A 23,094-nucleotide genomic window follows, 5' to 3' on the forward strand; every position below is an offset into this window, starting at 1 on the left:
AAATATACTTTGAAAAAAAGTACACGAATAATAGTGCACGAATGCACCCCTGCATGAATGCATCCCCAAGCTATATGATCACTCTCTGTCTCCTCCCACTTGCTGTTTAGTTTATAATGAACTAATCTCTGTCAGGATGGTGAACTAGATGAACTAGTTCACTCTGAAGATTAGTTAATTTTGAACTACTCACTCACGAACTACCCATCACTACTAGTGTCCATCATTTTCAATCTAATATATAAAGCTGAATGTGTGTATGTGTGTATGTATGTCCGGGATTGGTATCTGAACCGTCGCAGCTACAGCCACAAAATTTTGCACAGTCACACGTCTGGACCCCGAGAGCGTCATAGGCTATGTTGTGAGGTGAAATTTTAACCCCACGCTTTCCAATTCACCAAACAATTTTGCCCCTATCTACATAATGGGGAAAAAGTGAAAGGAAAAGTGTTGGAGGCGTCGCAGCTACAGGCACAAAATTTTGCACAGTCACACGTCTGGACCCCGAGAGCGTCAAAGCTATGTTGTGAGGTGAAATTTTAACCCCACGCATTCCAATTCACCAAACAATTCTGCCCCTATCTACATAATGGGGAAAAAATGAAAGGAAAAGTGTTGGAGGCAAATTAACAGCTGCCAGATGTGAACAAGGAGGACTTAAAGAATGAGAGCGATGGCGCCAAAGAGTATACACTGTACAGTTGCTAAGGTGGGGCCCCGACATGGGATAATCACCACACCACCACGGGGATATGAACACACACACAAAATGCGCCACACACTACCACGTGCTCGAACACATATACCACCCTCAGCGCACATTTCACCACACATACACCAACCTCGCCACATAAAAGTCGAAACACAAAAGTCACCGCTCAAAACTCGCCACGCGCAAAACTCTCCACATGCAAAACTCGCCACACGTGCAAAACTCACCTCATGGAAAACTCGCCACACGCAAAACTTGCACACGCGGAAAAATTGCCACATGCATAAAAGTTGCAACACATGCAAAAGTTGCCTCACACAAAACTTGCACATACTCAAAAGGCACCACACATAAAACTCGCCACGCGCAAAACTCGCCATGTGCAAAACTTGCTGCACACAACTTGCTACACTAACCTGTCACATGCAACTCGACACACAAAAAGTTGCTACACGCATGTCGCCACACAAAACTCATCTCACAAAAGTCGCTACATGCATGTCGCCACATTCAACTCAACACACACAACTTGACACACGAAACTCGCCCTAAAACACACACAAGTCTGGTATTATCCTTCAAAAAAAAAAATCTGATTAATAAGCAGACAAACTACAAGAGCAACAAATGTACCATATAGGAAATACGGCAGCTGTCAGTCACATGACCAGTCTATTATGTGTATGTGTGAGCTAATATATACTGCCAGGGCGTGGGCTTACTGTTGGCTGGGGATTTATCAGGCTGCCAATTTAGCTTACAAATACTGAGGTAAAAATACTGACCAAATAACGTGTGAAGGAGGTCTAATACAGGAGGAGATGACATACAGATATATACTATATATAGGTGAGATGACACGCGTATATACTATATACAGGAGATTACATACAGGTATATACTATATATAGGAGGAGATGACATACAGGTATATACTATATACAGGGGAGATGACACACAGCAGGTATATACTATATACAGGGGAGATGACATACAGGTATATACTATATACAGGAGATGACATACAGGTGTATACGCATGTAAAGTAAGCTGCGGAGACACCATCATGTTTCTCAACGCAAGCAATGAATAGCCAGGCCTTTCTTCGGGAAGGAACAACCACGGGAAGGGCAGCATCCAATAAAGGAGAATATCCAATAAAGGAAGACCACCTATGCCAAGCATGGTATCCATCCACAAACAGCTGTTTCGGGGTTTTTGCCCCTCATCAGTGTGGAGTAGGAAACTGGCTATTAGGAGCAGTGCCTGGTGAAAGGCTATGAAGGAACAGATGAATGATCTCGGGGAGACCAAAACATCCAACACTGCGGAGACACCATCACGTGTTTCTCAACGCAGTGATCCAGAACACTGCCCCCATCCCTTATGGGAAATATGCAAACGCATGTAAAGTAAGCTGCGGAGACACCATCATGTGTTTCTCAACGCAAGCAATGAATAGCCAGGCCTTTCTCCGGGAAGGAACAACCACGGGAAGGGCAGCATCCAATAAAGGAGAATATCCAATAAAGGAAGACCACCTATGCCAAGCATGGTATCCATCCACAAACAGCTGTTTTGGGGTTTTTGCCCCTCATCAGTGTGGAGTAGGAAACTGGCTATTAGGAGCAGTGCCTGGTGAAAGGCTATGAAGGAACAGATGAATGATCTCGGGGAGACCAAAACATCCAACACTGCGGAGACACCATCACGTGTTTATCAACGCAGGTGTATACTATATATAAGGGAGATGACAAACATGTATATACTGAGGTGAAAATGAGAGGTGTGAGGTGAAAATGAAAAGGTGTGAGTGCAAAATGAGAGGAGTGAGGGAAAATAGTGGAGTGATCGGAAAATGACAGATGTGAGGTCGAAATGACAAGTGTTAGGGGGAATCAGAGGAGTGAGGGGGAAAATAAGAGGAGTGACGGTGAAAATGAGAGGTGTGAGGGAGAAAATGAGAGATGTGAGGGGGAAAATGAAAGATGTGATGGGGAAAATGAGAGGCGTGATGGGAAAATAAGAGAAGTGAGGTGCTATAACTAACCACAGATATTTACTATGCCCAGGCAACGCCGGGCTCTTCAGCTAGTGATATCATAAAATGCAATTACTTACATTACATTATCACTTCTAGAGTATTACAGGGGTAACAAATGGTGTATGTCGATCACTGGTATCTTATTGCATAACGTTAACTACATTAACTACTAAAAGAGAAAAAAAAAAAAAAAAAAAGAGAGAATGCCGCCAAAGTAAAATTCCGTATAAATTTCATCCTGTAAGCAATATCCCCAAAACCACGGACCCTACTTCTCACATGTATACTAAATTATTATGAATTATAGAGTGTGATGAGAGGAGTTCCATCTGACCCATATTTTCTCAAATTTATCTGGACATCCTCTATTCTGATATAATGTCCGTTCATACGGGATAATTGAGTTTACTAAATCAGCCCAAGCTCTAAGCGATGGGCAAGAACCACCCATCCATCGCAGCGCCAGTACCTTTCGCGCCATAAATAGTGTCTCTCGCAGAAATATCCCAGTGTGGTGATCCCAGGTTTCCGCATCCCACACCCCAAATAAACAGGTCAATGGCTCAAGTGGGACAGGAATCGACAACAAGGATGTCAACAATGTCGTCACCTCTTTCCAATAATGAAAAATAACAGGACATCTCCAAATCATATGAATGAAGTCCGCATCACTGGAATGACATCTTAGACAATCTGATGAATGGAGACGACCCATTTTAAAAAGGCGAATCGGGGTCAAATAGGATTGGTGTATAATGTATAATTAATCGACGGGGAAACTTTAGTTGGAGATTCCAAAATATCGTCCCATTCTTCCCCTAGTGTATCCGGAAGAAGTCCCTCTCATTTCCCCTTAATAGAATCTATAATAGACTCCCCTCCTATGGATAACAAATAGGTATATAAAGAGGAAATAAGTCCTTGAGGACCTTGCGAATTAAGAATTCCTATTAAAGGTAGAGACGAAATAGCTCGACCTGTACCCATATTCCGCATGTGCGATTGAAAAGCTGATCTTAATTGTAAATAGCGGAAAAATTGAGACCTCGGGATATTGTAAGAATTTTGTAATTGTTCAAAGGAAGTGAAAATCCCCTGGTTATGTATATGACCTACTGAGAGAACACCATACGATATCCAAAATTCCGTGGACGGGTGGCCCAATAGTTCCGGAAAATAACTATTATTCCACAATGGCATTTCCGCTGCTATATCAACAGATTTAGTTATTTTTTTAATTTGTCTCCATATTGATCGTGTCAACCGGAGCATAGGCAACAGACGAGGAACACCAACCCTCTCCAACTCCAGAAACCCCAATGGACAATCAATCTGGGCAGAGTGAAGCAAGTGGTTCTCAGAATTAGGGAGAGAGTTATTGGGCATCCATTTATTTATCATTTTTGCCTGCCCGAGAAAAGGACAAATTTGGCCCATAGTTTTAATGAAAAATATACTACCATTTTGCGCATATAAATGAGTCTCAATGGTAAAAGACTGAGCAAATCTTTGTAGTCTGATTCTACATTTGTACTGCCTTTAAACCGGCATTCCTACTTTTTGGGTAGCTTTGTAACATCTAGGTGACTCTATGAGATAAGGGGTCAAAATTGACTCTAACTCCCACTCGAATTGAGGGTTGTGACCTGCACTGGGGCAAAGCAGTAGTGGATAATGAAAGAGGGTGGATCAAAGAAGCATCCAGATCTTCTATCCCAGAATTAAAAATGTGGTAGCATGAGCCAACACCAGAAAGGAGGGTCCAAAACAATCTCTGGAATCTATATAGAAGATAGCACGGGTCAAGTTGATCATCGTAATTAGTATTTTACTTTAGGTTTCTAATACCTGTTTGTTAGCACTGCCGTCTGATGGATTAACATTCTGTCCTCCTTAGGATCATGGAATTGGCATATACACTGGTAATCTGGGATTGTCATTTGTCGTGGCATTGGCATCTATATTTTTATTTTATTGGCCTTGGTACGTATTGTACTGTAAATCAGATGTAATGTGTTGGTGCCATTCTTCCTGTTTTCATATTATTATTTCCAGTTGATTTCTATGTAGAGTGACCACAGTCATACCCAACTCATGGGTCTACCTATACCAGCTATGAAGCCCATAGCTTAAGGGGACCTGGTGCTGAACTGTGCCTCTGCTCCTTGTGACACTATCATTGCAAATCCCTGCCGTTGACATTATGGAAAGCTGGTTTATGCACCCATTTATACAGCTTTCACTGCGGTTAAATAGGTTGCCTTATCTGGGACATTAATTGCATAAGGGTAGAATATCTAGAGACAATCCTTTTATTGTCCACTATACATGCAATATAGCAGTAGCTATAGGATTTCAAGAAGAGCCTAATATAACTCCTGTGAAAACACACCAAATTGAGTGCCCTGAGACCTCTGAATGAATACAAACCTAAACGAGACCCCTAAACAAATACAGACCTTCGACCAGATCCCGCAAATTTAACCCCTTCACGCCACAGTCCATTTTCGTTTTTGCGTTTGTTTTTTGCTCCCCTGCTTCCCAGAGCCATAACTTTTTTATTTTTCGGTCAATATGTCCATGTGAAGGCTTGTTTTTTGCAAAACGAGTTGTACTTTTGAATGACGCCATTGGTTTTACCATATCTTGTACTGGAAAACGGGAAAAAAATTCAAGCGCGGTGAAATTGTAAAAAAAATGTAAAAAAAATGCAATCCCACAACTGTTTTTTTAATACAACGTTCACCAAATGCTAAAACTGACCTGCCATTATGATTCTCCAGGTCATTACAAGTTCAGGTTGCAATGGTCCTGGAGACCAGGAGATGTGGTCCTAAAGCTCAGACTGGAATAAGGCAATAAGGAAGCTCCTTCTCTCTCCTCCACCCTCTCTCCATTGTGCCACTGCACATAAAAATGAGCATGCTCACTTCACTTTCCCACAAAAGTCAAGAGGCCTATTATGCCTTTTATTTTCAGTAAATAATAAAAAATGAAAATCAATAAAATAAAAAAGCAACAACTCCCCCCCCCCCCAAAAAAAAAAAATTAAAACATTTAGCAAAATTTGTTAGTAAAGATTTTAATTAGTTGAACAAAAAAATTACAATCCTTTAAGACTTTGAGACTTCGGATCGTCAGTATGCTAAGATCGGGATGTAAATTATATTCCAACCTAAAAAGAATAAATGTACAAGTATCATAAGGATGAAAAGTCAAAACTAATGATTTTTGTATATATTAAAAAAATATATAAAATATATATTTTATATCAAATAATATGTTTTAATATTTAATATATTTACCCATCTCCCCCCACCCCTATTATTTTTTTATTAATATGATGTGTGTGTGTGAAATGCTTTACAAAAATGATTATTTCTACCACTAAATGTCCAATGCTGTTTTTGGAGCTATTTCATAAATACAGAAGTTCATTCATTGAAGAGCGGCTTTCTCCATAAATAAGGGCTGATTATGAATGGAATTTATTCTACACTTCCTATCTGGGAATGTTATGGTTATTTTTCTAAGCTTCCTTTTTGGCATTTCTTTTAGATGACCAAAGCTGCAAGAATGAAGGAAATCTCAATGAGAAAGTGTTTTCATCTACTGGTTTACATTAAAGTTTGCACTGAATTTTTAGATATTTTTGTAAGGGACTGCAAGAAAAAAAGACGCTGTTATGGTAACTAAAATCATTTTATAGATTGGTACACTTTTGGAGGTACGGATATACAATATGTGTTTTTTTAAGATTATAATTGTTTAATGGAAAAAAAATAAAATAAATAGTACTCATTCTTTTTTATGTTTTTGAATATATTGAAAAATAATTTAGTATATTTTTCTTTGTCAGAAAACAGCACACTGCTGCCTCCAATTCGTCGTCCTGACAATCACACCATTTACTGATGATTGATGAATGAGGCAATGCCTACTATTACTACTATGCAGGTTATTTAGAGCTTCCCAGTGAATGTATAGCATATACACATCCGATTTTGACACATGGGTATATATACACCTCTGTACGGTCGCTACCTAGCTTCACAATAATCAACGAAAAACAAGCTGCCACCACTAATTGTTTATTACAGGCCAATTGGTCACTTGTTACTGGTGATGTGTGGCCTCATGAGACTCCAGGTACCAAAAATTAGAAGATCACTGATCTGAAAGATATTTGTCCCACTGGAGGTCCCAGGCGGGAGATATTAATGCCATATTTCTGATCATCATTTTAGCTTTCTATACATATGAGTCATGGCATATACAACTTTATTCATCTGACCAATATTAATTCTGGGATGCAAGTGAATGCATTGCGTTGCACATTGTGCCGCGATGCGGGACATATGTCTACCATAACCATAGATTCTACACCTGTCACAATAAACCCAATATCATATCTGGTATTTGGCTCTGTCCCAGCTAAACCCTCGCTCTGTGTAGTTCTTTGTAGACAGGAAGGACTTATAATCATTACACTCTGTTATTAACTTTTCCCACTGATCACTCCACAGGACGTAGCTACATCACAGCGTGGGGTCGTAGAGCAAAGGGTTGGAATGGAGTGCTAGCTCTTTTACAATTTATAAAGAAGCTATACTTCTATGCCCAATATGACTGTTAAAGCTTCCTTCTCAAGAGATGGTTTAAGAGATTGGTTATATTTTACCTTACATTTATGACATTTAGCAGCATTATTTAACTACTGTATTGGAATTTCTGGAATTTCTGTATAGTCCAACACAGGGTCTTCTAACAGGCATTCTCACGGGTCTTTGACTTTTGTTAAACCTCAGGCTGCCATTTCACAATTATCTAGGGATGATTAAAGCCTAATCGAAGAAAATTCTACTTTTATTTATACCCAATAGTCAATGGCTTAATACCCAACCGAACACCTATGGGGAATTCTGAAGAGACAAGATGTCATCTCTCTCTCTCCAGACTCTAAAAAGTTCGTTCTTGAAGAATGGGAAGAATGGAAAAAGAGTGATGTTGCAATATGCCACCAACTAGTTCATTTCAGGCCTATAACACTTGATGCTGTCCTTATAAATGTTGCAGGTCATACAATAAACGAGATGTAGTAATTTTTGATGTGGGTTGTATCTATGTTTTGCATCAATTAATTTGAGTAAAACTAAAAAAATTGTAACAAGTTATATTATTAACCTTACTTTCATGTTCTGGGTTAAAAATGCTCTATGCATCTCAGTCTTGTCAAAATTTAGGAACTTGTTCTTGTATTCAATGAGATGTTTATTTTAAATCTTACTTTTCAAAGGAGGTGTACTCATTTATACTGAGCATTATAGATATAGGTTTTTTTTTTAGTCCCCCTTTGGAAATTGAGCCTTAGATCGCTTGTACGGTACACTGCAATACAGTGATATTGAATTATATTCTAACATTACAGATCTCCTATGAAGCTTAGACACACGCTAGGCTTCATAGATATGCAAACATGGCCGACATGGGGGAGGCTTCTTCAGTTAGATCCAGTCTTAAGTAATACATTTTTATAATCTTTTTCTCATCTGGAGGAGAGATGGCGACATCTGCAGTGTGGACATATTCAATCCCACTCAAATTGAAGATTAGCGAATACAATGCCTGAGACTTTTCATAGTGTGAGAATGACCTTGGGTAAATCCAAGCAAGTTCTTATTTCCTTAGCTAATTAGAGTGTGAACATATGTCTTTGATTAGCCATTATGCTGATTGTTTAGAATGTGACAAATAAGGAGCCGATAATAAGATTCGATAAGTATAAGTCACATTGTTGCTGTGGAGTGAGAATGTCCAAGTTTTTCCCCCAGACATTCTCAAATATCATCTTCTTCTATTGTGTTATAACATATAATATCTCTACTTACATGGATACAGACCAGTGATAAAAGAGATAAGAAGAGAAGCAGCATAGAGGCAGTCATTACAGCAGCTGCAAAATAAAAAAGTATGAATAACAGTCAAGTAAAAAAATGTCAAGGGCACTGGTCAAGTGCCCACAGCTGGTAGCCTCTAGCTGCTGGACTAAAGCACTACAAGACTCCTAATACCTGTTGCATCCACAGGACCACTTCTGATGAGTAGGGCTCCCTGACCCAATGTAATAACACCATGGTGTGTATTAATCAGAAGAGGAACTAGAGATCCTGTAGGAAGTAGGATGTTCGCAATGCTCTTGTCCGGCAGCCTCAGGCTACCAACATGACCGCTCAGTCTGAGTCCAGCAAATGGTTTGGCTAAGTTCTAGAACCCAGCATGCCCAATCCCCAGGAGCACAGTCAGAGGCCGGACATGCGAACGGGATCGTTCGTTAATTCCCCCTATATTGAGAGGTTAGGCCAATTTTTTTCCCCCATGTAGTCTAAAACACAATGCCCAGTTTTTTAAAGGCATCAAAATATATGTGCAAAAATATTAATATAGATCAAAATTACCATTTGCAACAATTATTTGGGTTCCTTTAGATTGAAAACGGGTCGAAATGCCATCTTTTTGCGCTATTGCCACACAGTAGTAATCATTTGACTTGTTGACTTTCATTTCAATTGTGTAATCGGTTAAAGTTCCTTTAAAAGTGATGTCTGGATTTTCAGTGAAGTATTTATTGGAGTTCCGCTTCATCAACGCTGGCAGGTTTTCGCTTATTTCTATAGATATGAAGTCAACATCACACGTGCCTTGAGTGGTGCAGGTGAATTTGACTTGACTTCTTAGGGGCACATTATTTATCTTATCCGGTTTCTGGTTAATTTCTACAGGGGAAACAGAAAGCATGTTAAAAAAAAGTGAATGTCATTAAAAGTTGATCAAGATATATCTAATCCATCTCAAGGTCCATACCAGTCAATCTACTCTACTCAGGGTTGGATAATAGAGACGATACATAGGAAAAGTCTACTGTGGCCTCTATGACCTTGGAGATCTAGTAGGCCACCAAAACTTTCCTATCCCGCTTCATGTCTGATTATTAAAATTCCAATAGATTGGGAAATTCAGTTGAGAATTATTTTAAGCTGGTGCTCTATTTCCTTTTTCTGGGTCATCCCTCTTCCTATGTGCAGCCCCAAATTGTGCGCAATCTGTCACAAGTTTACCATGAGACCCATACTTTTCAAGTTACTTTCCTCATGGGATGAATTAAGGTTGGTGTAAGCACTTAAGAAAAAATGAAAGGGAACCCAAAACCAGTAGCAAACACTAACACATGTCCATGGTCCTCCTCTCAACACTGTTGATGAGATTGTGATTAAAGAAGCCTTCCTCCCAACAAAGCTTTTATTCTCTTAATATATTGCAATCATCATATAATATGGCACTATGTGCTTACAATTGTTCATTTTGCCCTTTTACCAAGTTAATTCTTCTGTTTTCCATTAGGCCTATGACATCACATGATTAATCCCATCATGACCCCCAGCTTTTTTCAATTTTGCGTTTTCGCTTTTCGCTCCGCTCCTTCCCAGGGCCATAACTTTTTTATTTTTAGATCAATATGCCCATGTGAGGGCTTATTTTTATGTGGGACAAGTTGTACTTTTGAATGACACTATTGGGTTTTGCATGACATGTAAATTCCAAGTGTGGTGAAATTCCAAATAAGTGCAGTCCCACACTTGTTTTTTGCTTGGCTTTTTGCTAGATTCACTAAATGCTAAAACTGACCTGCCATTATGATTCTCCAGGTTATTATGAGTTCATAGACAACAAACATGTCTAGGTTATTTTTTATCTAAGTGGTACAAAAAAATTCGAAACTTTGCTAAAAAAAAAAAAAGATTTGCGCAATTTTCCGATACACGTTGCGTCTCCATTTCTCGTGATCTGAGTTTGGGTGAGGGCTTAGTTTTTGCGTGCCGAGCTGACATTTTTAATGATACCATTTTGGTGCAGATACATTCCTTTAATCGCCTGTTATTGCATTTTAATTTTAATTCTGGTGTTTCAAATTTTTTTCTTGCTACACCGTTTAGCAATCTGGTTAATCCTTTTTTTTATTGATAGATCGGGCAATTCGGAATGCGGCGGCATCAAATATGTGTATATTTGATTTTTTTTATTGTTTTATTTTGAATGGGGCGAAAGGGGGGTGATTTAAACTTTTATATTTTTTTATTTTTTTCATATTTTTAAACCTTTTTTTTTTTTTTTACTTTTGCCATGCTTCAATAGCCTCCATGGAAGGCTAGAAGCTGGCACAACTCGATCCACTGCTGCATAGGAGCGATGCATATGTTCCTATGTAGCTGAATTACTGCATTTCTATGAGACCTCTGCTTGTCATGCCGATGCATCGCGGCCCAATGGCCGGAAGCGCTAAATACCCCTGTCAGCATTTGACAGCAGCATTTAACTAGTTAATAGCGGCGAGTGTATCGCGATTCCACCAGCCGCTATGCTATTGCGGGCACATGTCAGCTGTAAAAAACTGCTGACATGTCCCAGCTTTGATGCGGGCTCACCGCCAGAGCCCGCATCAAAGTGGGGGTTCTGATCTCGGACATACTATCCCGTCCGAGGTCAGAAAGGGGTTAAAAATTGAACAGCTGCATCATTCTAAGTTCTACAGCTCTGGCAAAAATTAAGAGACCACCACATCAAAAGCCCAATCTACAGACCTGAACCCCATTGAAAACCTCTGGAATGTAATCAAGAGGATGATGGATAGTCACAAGCCATCAAACAAAAAAGAACTGCTTACATTTTTGCTCCAGAAGCTGTGTGAAAGACTGGTGGAAAGTATGCCAAGACGCATGAAAGCTGTGATTAAAAATCATGGTTAATCCACAAAATATTGATTTCTGAACTAAGGTAAAACATTAGTATTGTTGTTTCTTAATGATTAGGAACTTGTTTTCTTTGCCTTATTTAAGGTCTGAAAGCACTAGGTTTTTATTAATTTTGACCATTTTTCTTTGTCAGAAAAAAAATACAAAATATACTGCTTGGAACTTCGGAGACATGTTGACAGAAGTTTATAGAATAAAAGAGCAATTTACATTTTACTCAAAAATATACCTATAAAGAGAAAAATCAGACAAACTGAACATTTTGCAGTGGTCTCTTAATTTTTTCCAGAGCGGTATATAGAGTTGTGCTCAAAAGTTTACATACCCCGGGAGAATGATAACACCAAAACCTTTTCTCCACTCATGGTTAGTCGTTGGGTGAAGCCATTTATTGTCAAACTACTGTGTTTTCTCTTTTTAAATCATAATGACAACCCAAAACATCCAAATGACCCTGATCAAAAGTTCACATACCCCATTTCTTAATACCGTGTATTGCCCCCTCTAACATCAATGACAATTTAAGTATTTTGTGGTAGTTGTTGATAAGCTTTTCTTTTATCTCAGATGGTAAAGCTGCCCACTCTTCTTGGCAAAAATTCCTGGGCTCTCTAGCATGAACTGCACGCTTGAGATCTCCCCAGAGTGGCTCAATGATATTGAGGTCAGGAGACTGAGATGGCCACTCCAGAACCTTCACTTTGTTCTGCTGTAGACAGGTCAACTTGGCCTTGTGTTTTGGATCGTTGTCATGTTGGAACATCAAAGTACATCCCATGCGCAGCTTCCGGGCTGATCATTGCAAATTTGCCTCCAGTGTTTGCTGATAACATGCTGCATTCATCTTTCCTTCAACCTTGACCAAGTTTCCTGTGCCTTTTTGTGTGCCTTTGTGGCTCACACATCCCCAAAACATCAACAATCAACCTCCATGCTTTACAGTAGGAATGGTGTTCCTTTCATTATAGGCCTTGTTGAACTCTCTCCAAATGTATAGTTTATGGTTGTGGTCAAAAAGTTCAATTTTGGTGTCATCTTTTCAAATTACCTTGTTCCAGAAGGCTTGCCTCTGTGCTGTTTTGCATATTGTAGGCGAGATACTTTGTGGCATTTGCACAGTAGTGGCTTTCTTCTGGCGACAAGACCATACAGCCCAGTTTTCTTCAAGTGCCTCCTTATTGTACATCTTGAAACAGCCACACCACTAGTTTTCAGAGAGTCCTGTATGTCAGCTGATGTTATTTGTGGGTTTTTCATTGCATCCATAACAATTTTGCTGGCAGTTGTGGACTAAATTTTTGTTGGTCTACCTGACCATGGTTTTGATTTTACAAAGCCCTTGATTTTCCATTTGTTAATCACAGTTTGATCACTGCGACTGGCATTATCAATTCCTTGGATATCTTTTTGTATCTCTTTCCTGTTTTATACAGTTCAATTACCTTTTTTCACAAAGATCCATTGACAATTATTTTGCTTTTCCCATGACTCACAATCCAGAAGTGTCAGTGGCTGGATGAAAGATGCAAGAGATCCCAGAAATTCACTCAGCTCTTATGCGCACACACTGATTACAAGCAAACAGGTCACTGGTGGGGATGTTACCTTTAGTCGTCATTCAAACCCATTTGTGCCAACTTCTGTGCATGTTATCAGGCCAAAATCACCAGGGTATGTGAACTTTTGATCAGGGTCATTTGGATGTTTTGGGCTGTTATTATGATTTAAAAAGAGAAAACACAGTATTTGACAATAAATGTCTTCACACAACCACTAACCATGAGTGGAGATAAAGTTTTGGTGTTATCATTTATATTCTCTGGAAAAAGACCAAGACAGCAAAAATTCTGCCTGGGTATGTAAACTTTTGAGCACAACTGTAGAAACAGGAAGTGCATGAGTCATCATTAGAACTACAATTCTACATCACTGCAAAGTTATTGTCAGCCCAGCTGCACCCCCTGTTAAATTCATGACTTGGCTACCCCGCTCCTCCCCCTGGCAAGGACTTTGCAGTGATGTAGAATTATAGTTCTAATAATGACTCACGCATGGAAAAGAGACTTCCTTTTTATACAGCTTTCTATATAGCTTTGAGGGATTCAGCTAGTGATGTGATGACATAGACCTAATGAGGAGAAGAATTAACTGGGCAAAAGGGCAAAATTAACAATTGTAAGTAAACAGTGCTATTTAATATAACAATTGCAATGTATTAAGAGGATAAAAAAATTGGTGGGAGGAGAGCTTGCTAACACTGGGATACATATTACAGACACGCTGTGGATGCCAGTATATGGGACACAAATTAATGTATAAAGGGACAAGTGGGGTGAAATTGCACTATTTCCCTAGGTTCCCGCAGCCATTTACTATTTTACATCATATTTTGCCTTTAGGGTATGTGCACACGTTGCAGATTTGCCTGTGGAATTTTCTGTGCAGATTCTGCATCTCTTGGCAGAAAACGCAAGTAAAAATCAGCGCGGATTTGATGCGTTTTTGATGCGGATTTTCATGCTTTTTTTCATGCGGATTTGTCTGCGTTTTTGTAAGCTAAATAAAGATCTATTATTTAACAAAAAAAAAGAATTGTGATGTAATTTCCTTATCCAACCTCTTCATTTACATACTCTTTTGAAGTATAATGTTTACACACACAGATAGAGAGATAGATCGATAGATAATAGATAGATCTATAGATGGATCTAACTATCTATCAATATATCTATCTATCTATAGATATATCTAGCTATCTATTATTTATCTATCTATCTTTAGATTGATCTATCCATCTATCTATAGATATATCTATCCATCAATCTATAGTTATATCTATCCATCTAGCTATAGATATATCTATCCATCTGTCTACAGATATATCTAACTATCTATAGATGCATAGATATATAGATATATTTATAGATAAATAGATAGATACTGTAAATAGTATCAGAAGCTCCCCCTGGTGGCCTGGAGTGTGAATGTGTTGCATGTTTGTGGTACCTGGATGCAGTTATCCTTCCTTGCCTCCGAACGTAGCATCACTCCCCCCCGGGAGGAAAGCAATATCACTGTGATGACCAGGACCCTGGGGCACCACACTATGGCCTGGGAAGGGGTTAATACCCATGGATCTTCCCAGTTTATGAATATCAGCCCGCAGCTGCATATTTGGCATTTACTGGCTATTAAAATGGGGGGACCCCCCCAAAAAAATTATGGGGGGTCCCCCTATAATTAATAGACAGAAAAGGCTATGCAGACAGCTGCGGGCTGATATTCATAGCCTAGGAAGGGGCCATGGATATTTCCCCCCCGGCTACAAACACCAGTTCTCAGCCACCCCAGAAATGATGCACCAATTCTGGCACTTAGCCTCTCTCTTCCCACTGCCCTGTATTGGTGGCAAATGGGGTAATATTTGTGGGGTTGATGTCACCTTTGAAATGTAATGTGACATCAAGCCAGCTTAGTAATGGAGAGTGTCAATAAGACACCTATCCATTACTAATCCTATAGTTGTATAAGGGTTAAATAAGAACAGCCAGAATAAAGTATTTGAATGAAATAAAACACTAAACACAGTTTGCTATCTTTATTGTTCTGCCAATCCATGCGACGCCCTTGATCTACTGCAAAAAAAAATAAAATAATAAACCAGCACAAATACTCCCTGGTCCGATGTAGTCCATTTAACCCCTTTCTGCCATTGGACGTACTATTCCATCCATGTGGGGTGGGCCCTTATTCCCAAGGACGGAATAGTACGTCCAGCACGATCGGCCACGCTCACGGGGGGAGCGCGGCCGATCGCGGCCGGGTGTCAGCTGCCTATCGCAGCTGACATCCGGCACTATGTGCCAGAAGCGGTCACGGACCGCCCCCGGCACATTAACCCCCGGCACACCGCGATCAAACATGATCGCGGTGTGCCGGCGGTACAGGGAAGCATCGCGCAGGGAGGGGGCTCCCTGCGGGCTTCCCTGAGACCCCCGGAGCAACGCAATGTGATCGCGTTGCTGCGAGGGTCTCCTACCTCCTATCCCTGCAGGCCCCGGATCCAAAATGGCCGCGGGGCTGCATCCGGGTCCTGCAGGGATTACTTCCGGGTGCCGTGCAGGTGCTGGTAAGTGAGATCAGTGATCTGACAGACAGGCGCTGGTAAGCCTGCAGCCCTGCACAGCAGATCGCCGATCTGACAGAGTGCTGTGCACACTGTCAAATCACCGATCTGTAATGTCCCCCCCTGGGACAAAGTAAAAAAGTTAAAAAAAAAATTCCCACATGTGTAAAAAAAAAATAAAATAAAAATTCCTAAATAAAGAAAAAAAAAATATGTATTATTCCCATAAATACATTCCTTTATCTAAATAAAAAAAATCAAACAATAAAAGTACACATATTTAGTATCGCCGCGTCCGTAACGACCCCACCTATAAAACTATATCACTAGTTAACCCCTTCAGTGAACACCGTGAAAAAAAACAAAAAAAAAAACGAGGCAAGAAACAACGCTTTAATCTCATACCGCCAAACAAAAAGTAGAATAACACATGATCAAAAAGACGGATATAAATAACCATGGTACCGCTGCAAACGTCATCTTGTCCCGCAAAAAATGAGCTGCCATATAGCATCATCAGCAAAAAAATAAAAAAGTTATAGTCCTCAGAATAAAGCGATGCCAAAATAATTATTTTTTCTATAAAATAGTTTTTATCGTATAAAAGCGCCAAAACATAAAAAAAATAGAAATGAGGTATCGCTGTAATCATACTGACCCGAAGAATAAAACTGCCTTATCAATTTTACCAAACGCGGAACGGTATAAACGCCTCCCCCAAAAGAAATTCATGAATAGCTGGTTTTTGGTCATTCTGCCTCACAAAAATCGGAATAAAAAGCGATCAAAAAATCTCCCGTGCCCGAGCATGTTACCAATAAAAACGTCAACTCGTTCCGCAAAAAAAAAAAAAAATTATGGAAAAATTATAGCTCTCAAAATGTGGTAATGCAAAAAATTTTTTTTGCAATAAAAAGCTTCTTTCAGTGTGTGACAGCTGCCAATCATAAAAATCCGCTAAAAAACCCGCTATAAAAGTAAATCAAACCCCCCTTCATCACCCCCTTAGTTAGGGAAAAATAAAAAAATTAAAAAAATGTATTTATTTCCATTTTACCATTAGGGTTAGGGCTAGGGTTAGGGCTAGGGCTAGGGTTAGGGCTAGGGTTAGGGCTAGGGTTAGGGTTAGGGTTAGGGTTGGGGCTAGGGTTAGGGTTAGGGCTAGGGTTGGGGCTAGGGTTAGGGTTGGGGCTAGGGTTAGGGTTGGGGCTAGGGTTAGGGCTAGGGTTAAGGCTACAGTTAGGGTTGGGGCTAAAGTTAGGGTTAGGGTTGCGGCTAAAGTTAGGGTTAGGGTTTGGATTACATCTACGGTTGGGAATAGGGTTGGGATTAGGGTTAGGGGTGTGTCTGGGTTAGAGGTGATGTTAGGGTTACCATTGGGATTAGGGTTAGTGGTGTGTTTGGATTAGGGTTTCAGTTATAATTGGGGGGTTTCCACTGTTTAGGCACATCAGGGGCTCTCCAAACGCGACATGGCGTCCGATCTCAATTTCAGCCAATTCTGCGTTGAAAAAGTAAAACAGTGCTCCTTCCCTTCCGAGCTCTCCCGTGCGCCCAAACAGGGGTTTACCCCAACATATGGGGTATCAGCGTACTCGGAACACATTGGAGAACAACTTTTGGGGTCCAATTTCTCCTGTTACCCTTGGGAAAATACAAAACTGGGGGCTAAAAAATAATTTTGGGGGGAAATTTTTTTATTTTTTTATTTTCACGGCTATGCGTTATAAACTGTAGTGAAACACTTGAGGGTTCAAAACTCTAACAACACATCTAGATGAGTTGCATAGGGGGTCTACTTTCCAAAATGGTGTCACTTGTGTTTTTTTTTTACTGTTTAGGTACATTAGGGCTCTGCAAACGCAATGTGACGCCTGCAGACCATTCCATCTAAGTCTGCATTCAAAATGGCGCTCCATCCCTTCCGAGCCCTCCCATGCGCCCAAACAGTGGTCCCCTCCCCACATATGGGGTATCAGCGTACTCAGGACAAATTGGACAACAACTTCTGGGGTACAATTTCTCCTGTTACCCTCGGGAAAATACAAAACTGGGGGCTAAAAAATAATTTTTGTGGGAAAAAAATGTTTGTTCTATTTTTACGGCTCTGCATTATAAACTTCTGTGAAGCAGTTGGTGGGTCAAAGTGCTCACTACACCTCTAGATAAGTTCCTTAGGGGGTCTACTTTCCAAAATGGTGTCACTAGTGGAGGGGTTTCAATGTTTAGGCACATCAGTGGCTCTCCAAACGCAACATGGCGTCCCATCTCAATTCCTGTCAATTTTGCAGTGAAAAGACAAACGGCGCTCCTTCCCTTCCGAGCTCTCCCATGCGCCCAAACAGTGGTTTACCCCAACATATGGGGTATCAGCGTACTCAGGACAAATTGTACAACAACCTTTGGGGTCCAATTTCTTCTCTTACCCTTGGGAAAATAAAAAATTGGGATTGAAAAGATAATTTTTGTGAAAAAATATGATTTTTTTTTTTTTTACGGTTCTGCATTATAAACTTCTGTGAAGCACTTGGTGGGTCAAAGTGCTCACCACACCTCTAGATAAGTTCCTTAGGGGGTCTACTTTCCAAAATGGTGTCATTTGTGGGGGGTTTCAATGTTTAGGCACATTAGTGGCTCTCCAAACGCAACATGGCATCCCACCTCAATTCCTGTCACTTTTGCATTGAAAAGTCAAACGGTGCTCCTTCCCTTCCGAGCTCTCCCATGCACCCAAACAGTGGTTTACCCCCACATATGGGGTATCAGCGTACCCAGGACAAATTGTAAAACAACTTTTGGGGTCCAATTTCTTCTCTTGCCCTTGGGAAAATAAAAAATTGGGGGCGAAAAGATTATTTTTGTGAAAAAATATGATTTTTTATTTTTACGGTTCTGCATTATAAACTTCTGTGAAGCACTTGGTGAGTCAAAGTGCTCACCACACCTCTAGATAAGCTCCTTAGGGGGTCTACTTTCCAAAATGGTGTCACTTGTTGGGGGTTTCAATGTTTAGGCATATCAGTGGCTCTCCAAATGCAACATGGCGTCCCATCTCAATTCCAGTCAATTTTGCATTGAAAAGTCAAATGGCGCTCCTTCCCTTCCGAGCTGTCATGCGCCTAAACAGTGGTTTACCCCCACATATGGGGTATCGGCGTACTCAGGACAAATTGTACAACATCTTTTGTGGTCCATTTTCTCCTGTTACCCTTGGTAAAATAAAACAAATTGGAGCTGAAGTAAATTTTGTGTGAAAAAAAAGTTAAATGCTCATTTTTATTTAAACATTCCAAAAATTCCTGTGAAACATCTGAAGGGTTAATAAACTTCTTGAATGTGGTTTTGAGCACCTTGAGGGGTGCAGTTTTTAGAATGGTGTCACACTTGGGTATTTTCTATCATATAGACCCCTCAAAATGACTTCAAATGAGATGTGGTCCCTAAAAAAAAATGGTGTTGTGAAAATGAGAAATTGCTGGTCAAATTTTAACCCTTATAACTCCCTAACAAAAAAAAAATTTGGTTCCAAAATTGTGCTGATGTAAAGTAGACATGTGGGAAATGTTACTTATTAAGTATTTTGTGTGACATATCACTGTGATTTAATTGCATAAAAATTCAAAATTGGAAAATTGCAAAATTTTCTAAATTTTTGCCAAATTTCCATTTTTTGCACAAGTAAACGCAGGTAATATCAAAGAAATTTTACCACTACCATGAAGTACAATATGTCACGTGAAAGCAGTGTCAGAATTAGGGTTGAGCGAAATGGATCAGTCAATTTCATAAATCGCCGACTTTCGGCAAAGTCGGGTTTCGTGAAACCCGAGCCGATCCCAGTGTGGGATCGGCCATGCGGTCGGCGATCTTCACGCCAAAGTCGCGTTTCATATGACGCGTTCAGCGCCATTTCTCAGCCAATGAAGGTGGACGCAGAGTGTGGGCAGCGTGATGACATAGGTCTCGGTCCCCTCCATCTTAGAGAAGGGCATTACAGTGATTGGCTTGCTTTCAGCGGCGTCACAGGGGCTATAAAGGGGCATGCACGCCAACCGCCATCTCACTTCTGCCGATCTGAGCATAGGGAGAGGTTGCTGCAGCTTCGTCAGAAGCAGGGATATTGTTAGGGAGGAAATATAAACCCCCAAACTGCTTGTGCTGTAGCGATTTCCACTGTCCAACACCACCTTTTCTTTGCAGGGACAGTGGAGGCTAGATTTCTGTGCATCAACTCTGTAGCTTATAAGGCTCCCTGATAGCTGCATTGCTGTTTGTACGCCGCTGTGCAAACCAACTGCTTTTTTCAAAGCAAAAATCCTGTTGCTTCTTTCTGCACAGTTCTCTTGTTTCTTTGTTTGTCCAAACTTTTGTGTGCAGCAGTCCATTTTACTGCTGGCTGCCATACTTGTTCTGAGATCATTGTAGGGAGATTGTTATTGTAGCACAGTCCCTTTTTTTATATATATATCTGCTAGCCACTGTCTGCCACTGAAGCTGTGTAGTGTAATACAGTGGGCCTGATTTTCCCAGCAGTCTCCCACACCTATAAAGGGAAATTTCCATTGCCACTAAGTGCATCTGCGTCAGTCCTGTTTGTGGCATACCTGTCAGCCACTTTCTGACACTGAAACTGTGTAGTGTAATACACTGGGCCTGATTTTCCCAGCAGTCTCCCACCCACACCTATAAAGGGAAATTTCTATTGCCACTAAGTGCACCTGCGTCAGTCATGTTTGTGGCATATCTGTCAGCCACTTTCTGACACTGAAACTGTGTAGTGTAATACAGTGGGCCTGATTTTCCCAGCAGTCTCTCACCCACACCTATAAAGAGAAATTTCTATTGCCACTAAGGGCATCTGCGTCAGTCCTGTTTGTGGCATATCTGTCAGCCACTTTCTGACACTGAAACTGTGTAGTGTAATACAGTGGGCCTGATTTTCCCAGCAGTCTCCCACACCTATAAAGGGAAATTTCTATTGCCACTAAGTGCATCTGCGTCAGTCCTGTTTGTGGCATATCTGTCAGCCACTTTCTGACACTGAAACTGTGTAGTGTAATACAGTGGGCCTGATTTTCCCAGCAGTCTCCCACACCTATTAAGGGAAATTTCTATTGCCACTAAGGGCATCTGCGTCAGTCCTGTTTGTGGCATATCTGTCAGCCACTTTCTGACACTGAAACTGTGTAGTGTAATACAGTGGGCCAGATTTTTCAAACAGTCTCCCACATCTATAAAGGGAGATTTAAATTCACAACAAGTTTACATACACCTTCTACCTGGTTTTACAGTACCATATAGCGGTTGTTAGTTTGGTTACATTTTTCCAAGAATGAGGAAGTCTGGTGGAAGAGGTCGTGGCCGTGGGCGGTCATTGCCAGCTGGTAATAATGGTAGTGGTGGTGGAGCATCAGGTGGTCGTGGGAAAAGCAAAATAGCACCTAAGTCTCGAGTTTTTGAGCCAGCGTCATCGTCTGGCTACACAAGGCCTCGAACGCTCCCTTTTCTGGGAGTAGGAAAACTGCTTTTAAAGCCGGAGCAGCAGGAAAAAGTTTTGGATTTCCTTGCTGACTCTGCCTCTAGTTCTTTCGCCTCCTCTTCGGAAAGTGCAAAATTTAAAAGCAGCGAGTCGTCAGTGGATGCTCCCGGTCAGAAACAAGTCACTTCCTTGTGTCCTTCACCCAAAAAAACAGTGAAGGATGCGTCAGGCGACACAACAGGTTACTCCATGGAGCTCTTTACACATACCGTGCCTGGGTTAGAAAGGGAAATTGTTAACAGGCCATGCCCATTACAAGATGAATCGGACATGGAGTGCACAGATGTACAGCCACAGCTAGATTATTATGCTGTTCCATTGACTCAGATCACAACATTGCACTCGCAGTGTACTGAGCCACAATCTGACCCTGATGAGACTATGGTGCCCCGTCCCGAACGCTATAGCACCGGCTTACACAGTGACACAGAGGAAGGTGCACAGGACATAGAAAAGGAGGTGATAGATGACCCAGTTGTTGACCCCAATTGGCAGCCATTGGGGGAACAGGGTGCTGCTGGCAGTAGCTCTAAAGCGGAGGAAGAGCCGCAGCAGGCATCAACATCGCAACAGCTTTCATCTGGCAGGCCCGTATCTGGCCAAAAACGTGTGTCAAAACCAAAAACAGTTGTAGGACAGCGTGGCCATCCAGTTAAAGTAGCACAGTGTGCAATGCCTGAAAAGATATTCAATAGTAGGAAGAGTGCAGTCTGGCAATTTTTTAACCAAGATCCGAATGATCAGTGCAAAGTGATCTGTAAGAAATGCTCAAGGACCTTTAGCAGAGGTCAAAATGTCAAAAATTTAAATACAACTTGCATGCGTAGACATTTAACCACCATGCACTTGCAAGCCTGGACTAACTACCAAACGTCCCATAACGTTGTTGCACCCACTCACAATGAAGCTAGTCAGCAACGCTACATTCCTTCCCTCACTGTAAGCCCACCGTTTATGACACCACCTGCAGCAAATGTGGAGGTATTGTCGCAAGGCCCAAGCAGTCAGGGAATCACCAGGTTCTTGGTAGGAAACACTGTATGTAGGCCAACAGCAAGAATACCATCACCAACCCTCTCTCAGTCTGCCATGTCCACCACCAGCCCCGCTAGTTCCACCATATGCAGCTCTCCAGTCCAGTTTACCCTACAAGAGACTCTCGTTAGGAAAAGGAAGTACTCGTCCTCTCATCCGCGTACAAAGGGTTTGAACGCCCACATTGCTAGACTAATCTCGCTAGAGATGATGCCCTACCGGTTGGTTGAAAGCGAAGCTTTCAAAGCCCTGATGGCCTACGCAGTACCACGCTATGACCTACCCAGTCGGCACTTCTTTGCGAGAAAAGCCATCCCAGCCCTCCACCAGCATGTCAAAGACCGCATTGTCCATGCACTCAGGCAATCTGTCAGTTGAAAGGTGCACCTCACAACAGATGCATGGACCAGTAGTCATGGCCAGGGACGTTACGAGTCCATCACGGCACACTGGGTTAATGTGGTGGATGCAGGGTCCACAGGGGACAGCCATATTGGGACAGTTCTGCCTAGCCCATGGTCTAGGAAACAGTTGGCAGTAGGCGTTCGACATCCCTCCTTCTCCTCCTCCTCCTCCAGAAGCAAAAGCTCGTCCACAGAGTGCAGTCACCCTACCACTCCATCCGCAGCTGCCAGTGTTGCACACGAGGTGTCCCATTATGGAACAGCTAGTGGTAAGCGTTAGCAGGCTGTGTTAGAAATGAAGTGTTTGGGCTACAACAGACACTGCGCGGAAGTACTGGCAGAGTACTTGCAGCAAGAAACTCAGTCATGGCTGGGCAGTGTACATCTTGAGGCAGGCAAGGTAGTCAGTGATAAAGGAAGACAT

At 41.3% G+C, this 23,094-nt stretch overlaps 1 protein-coding gene across 4 annotated transcripts in view; it reads right to left on the bottom strand.

Moving 5' to 3' along the window:
• The window catches only part of LOC143766092 (uncharacterized), a 63,217-nt gene that overhangs the window by 17,406 nt on the left and 22,717 nt on the right, over positions 1 to 23,094 (bottom strand). Inside the window, exons 2-4 of one of the 4 annotated variants that reach the window (XR_013213528.1) lie at positions 9,215 to 9,532; positions 8,648 to 8,712; positions 5,867 to 5,934 (exon numbers count right to left, since the gene is read on the bottom strand). Coding sequence is in view for 3 of the 4 variants with exons in the window: in XM_077253477.1 (XP_077109592.1) it covers positions 5,923 to 5,934; positions 8,648 to 8,712; positions 9,215 to 9,532 (395 nt within the window). In the remaining variant the exon portion in view is untranslated. Of the gene's footprint in view, positions 1 to 5,151; positions 5,935 to 8,647; positions 8,713 to 9,214; positions 9,533 to 23,094 lie in introns of those variants that run through there. The other 3 variants (XM_077253477.1, XM_077253476.1, XM_077253478.1) reach the window with 3 other exon arrangements.

Source organism: Ranitomeya variabilis, chromosome 4, assembly GCF_051348905.1.
Source record: "Ranitomeya variabilis isolate aRanVar5 chromosome 4, aRanVar5.hap1, whole genome shotgun sequence".
Lineage (NCBI taxonomy): Eukaryota > Metazoa > Chordata > Amphibia > Anura > Dendrobatidae > Ranitomeya > Ranitomeya variabilis.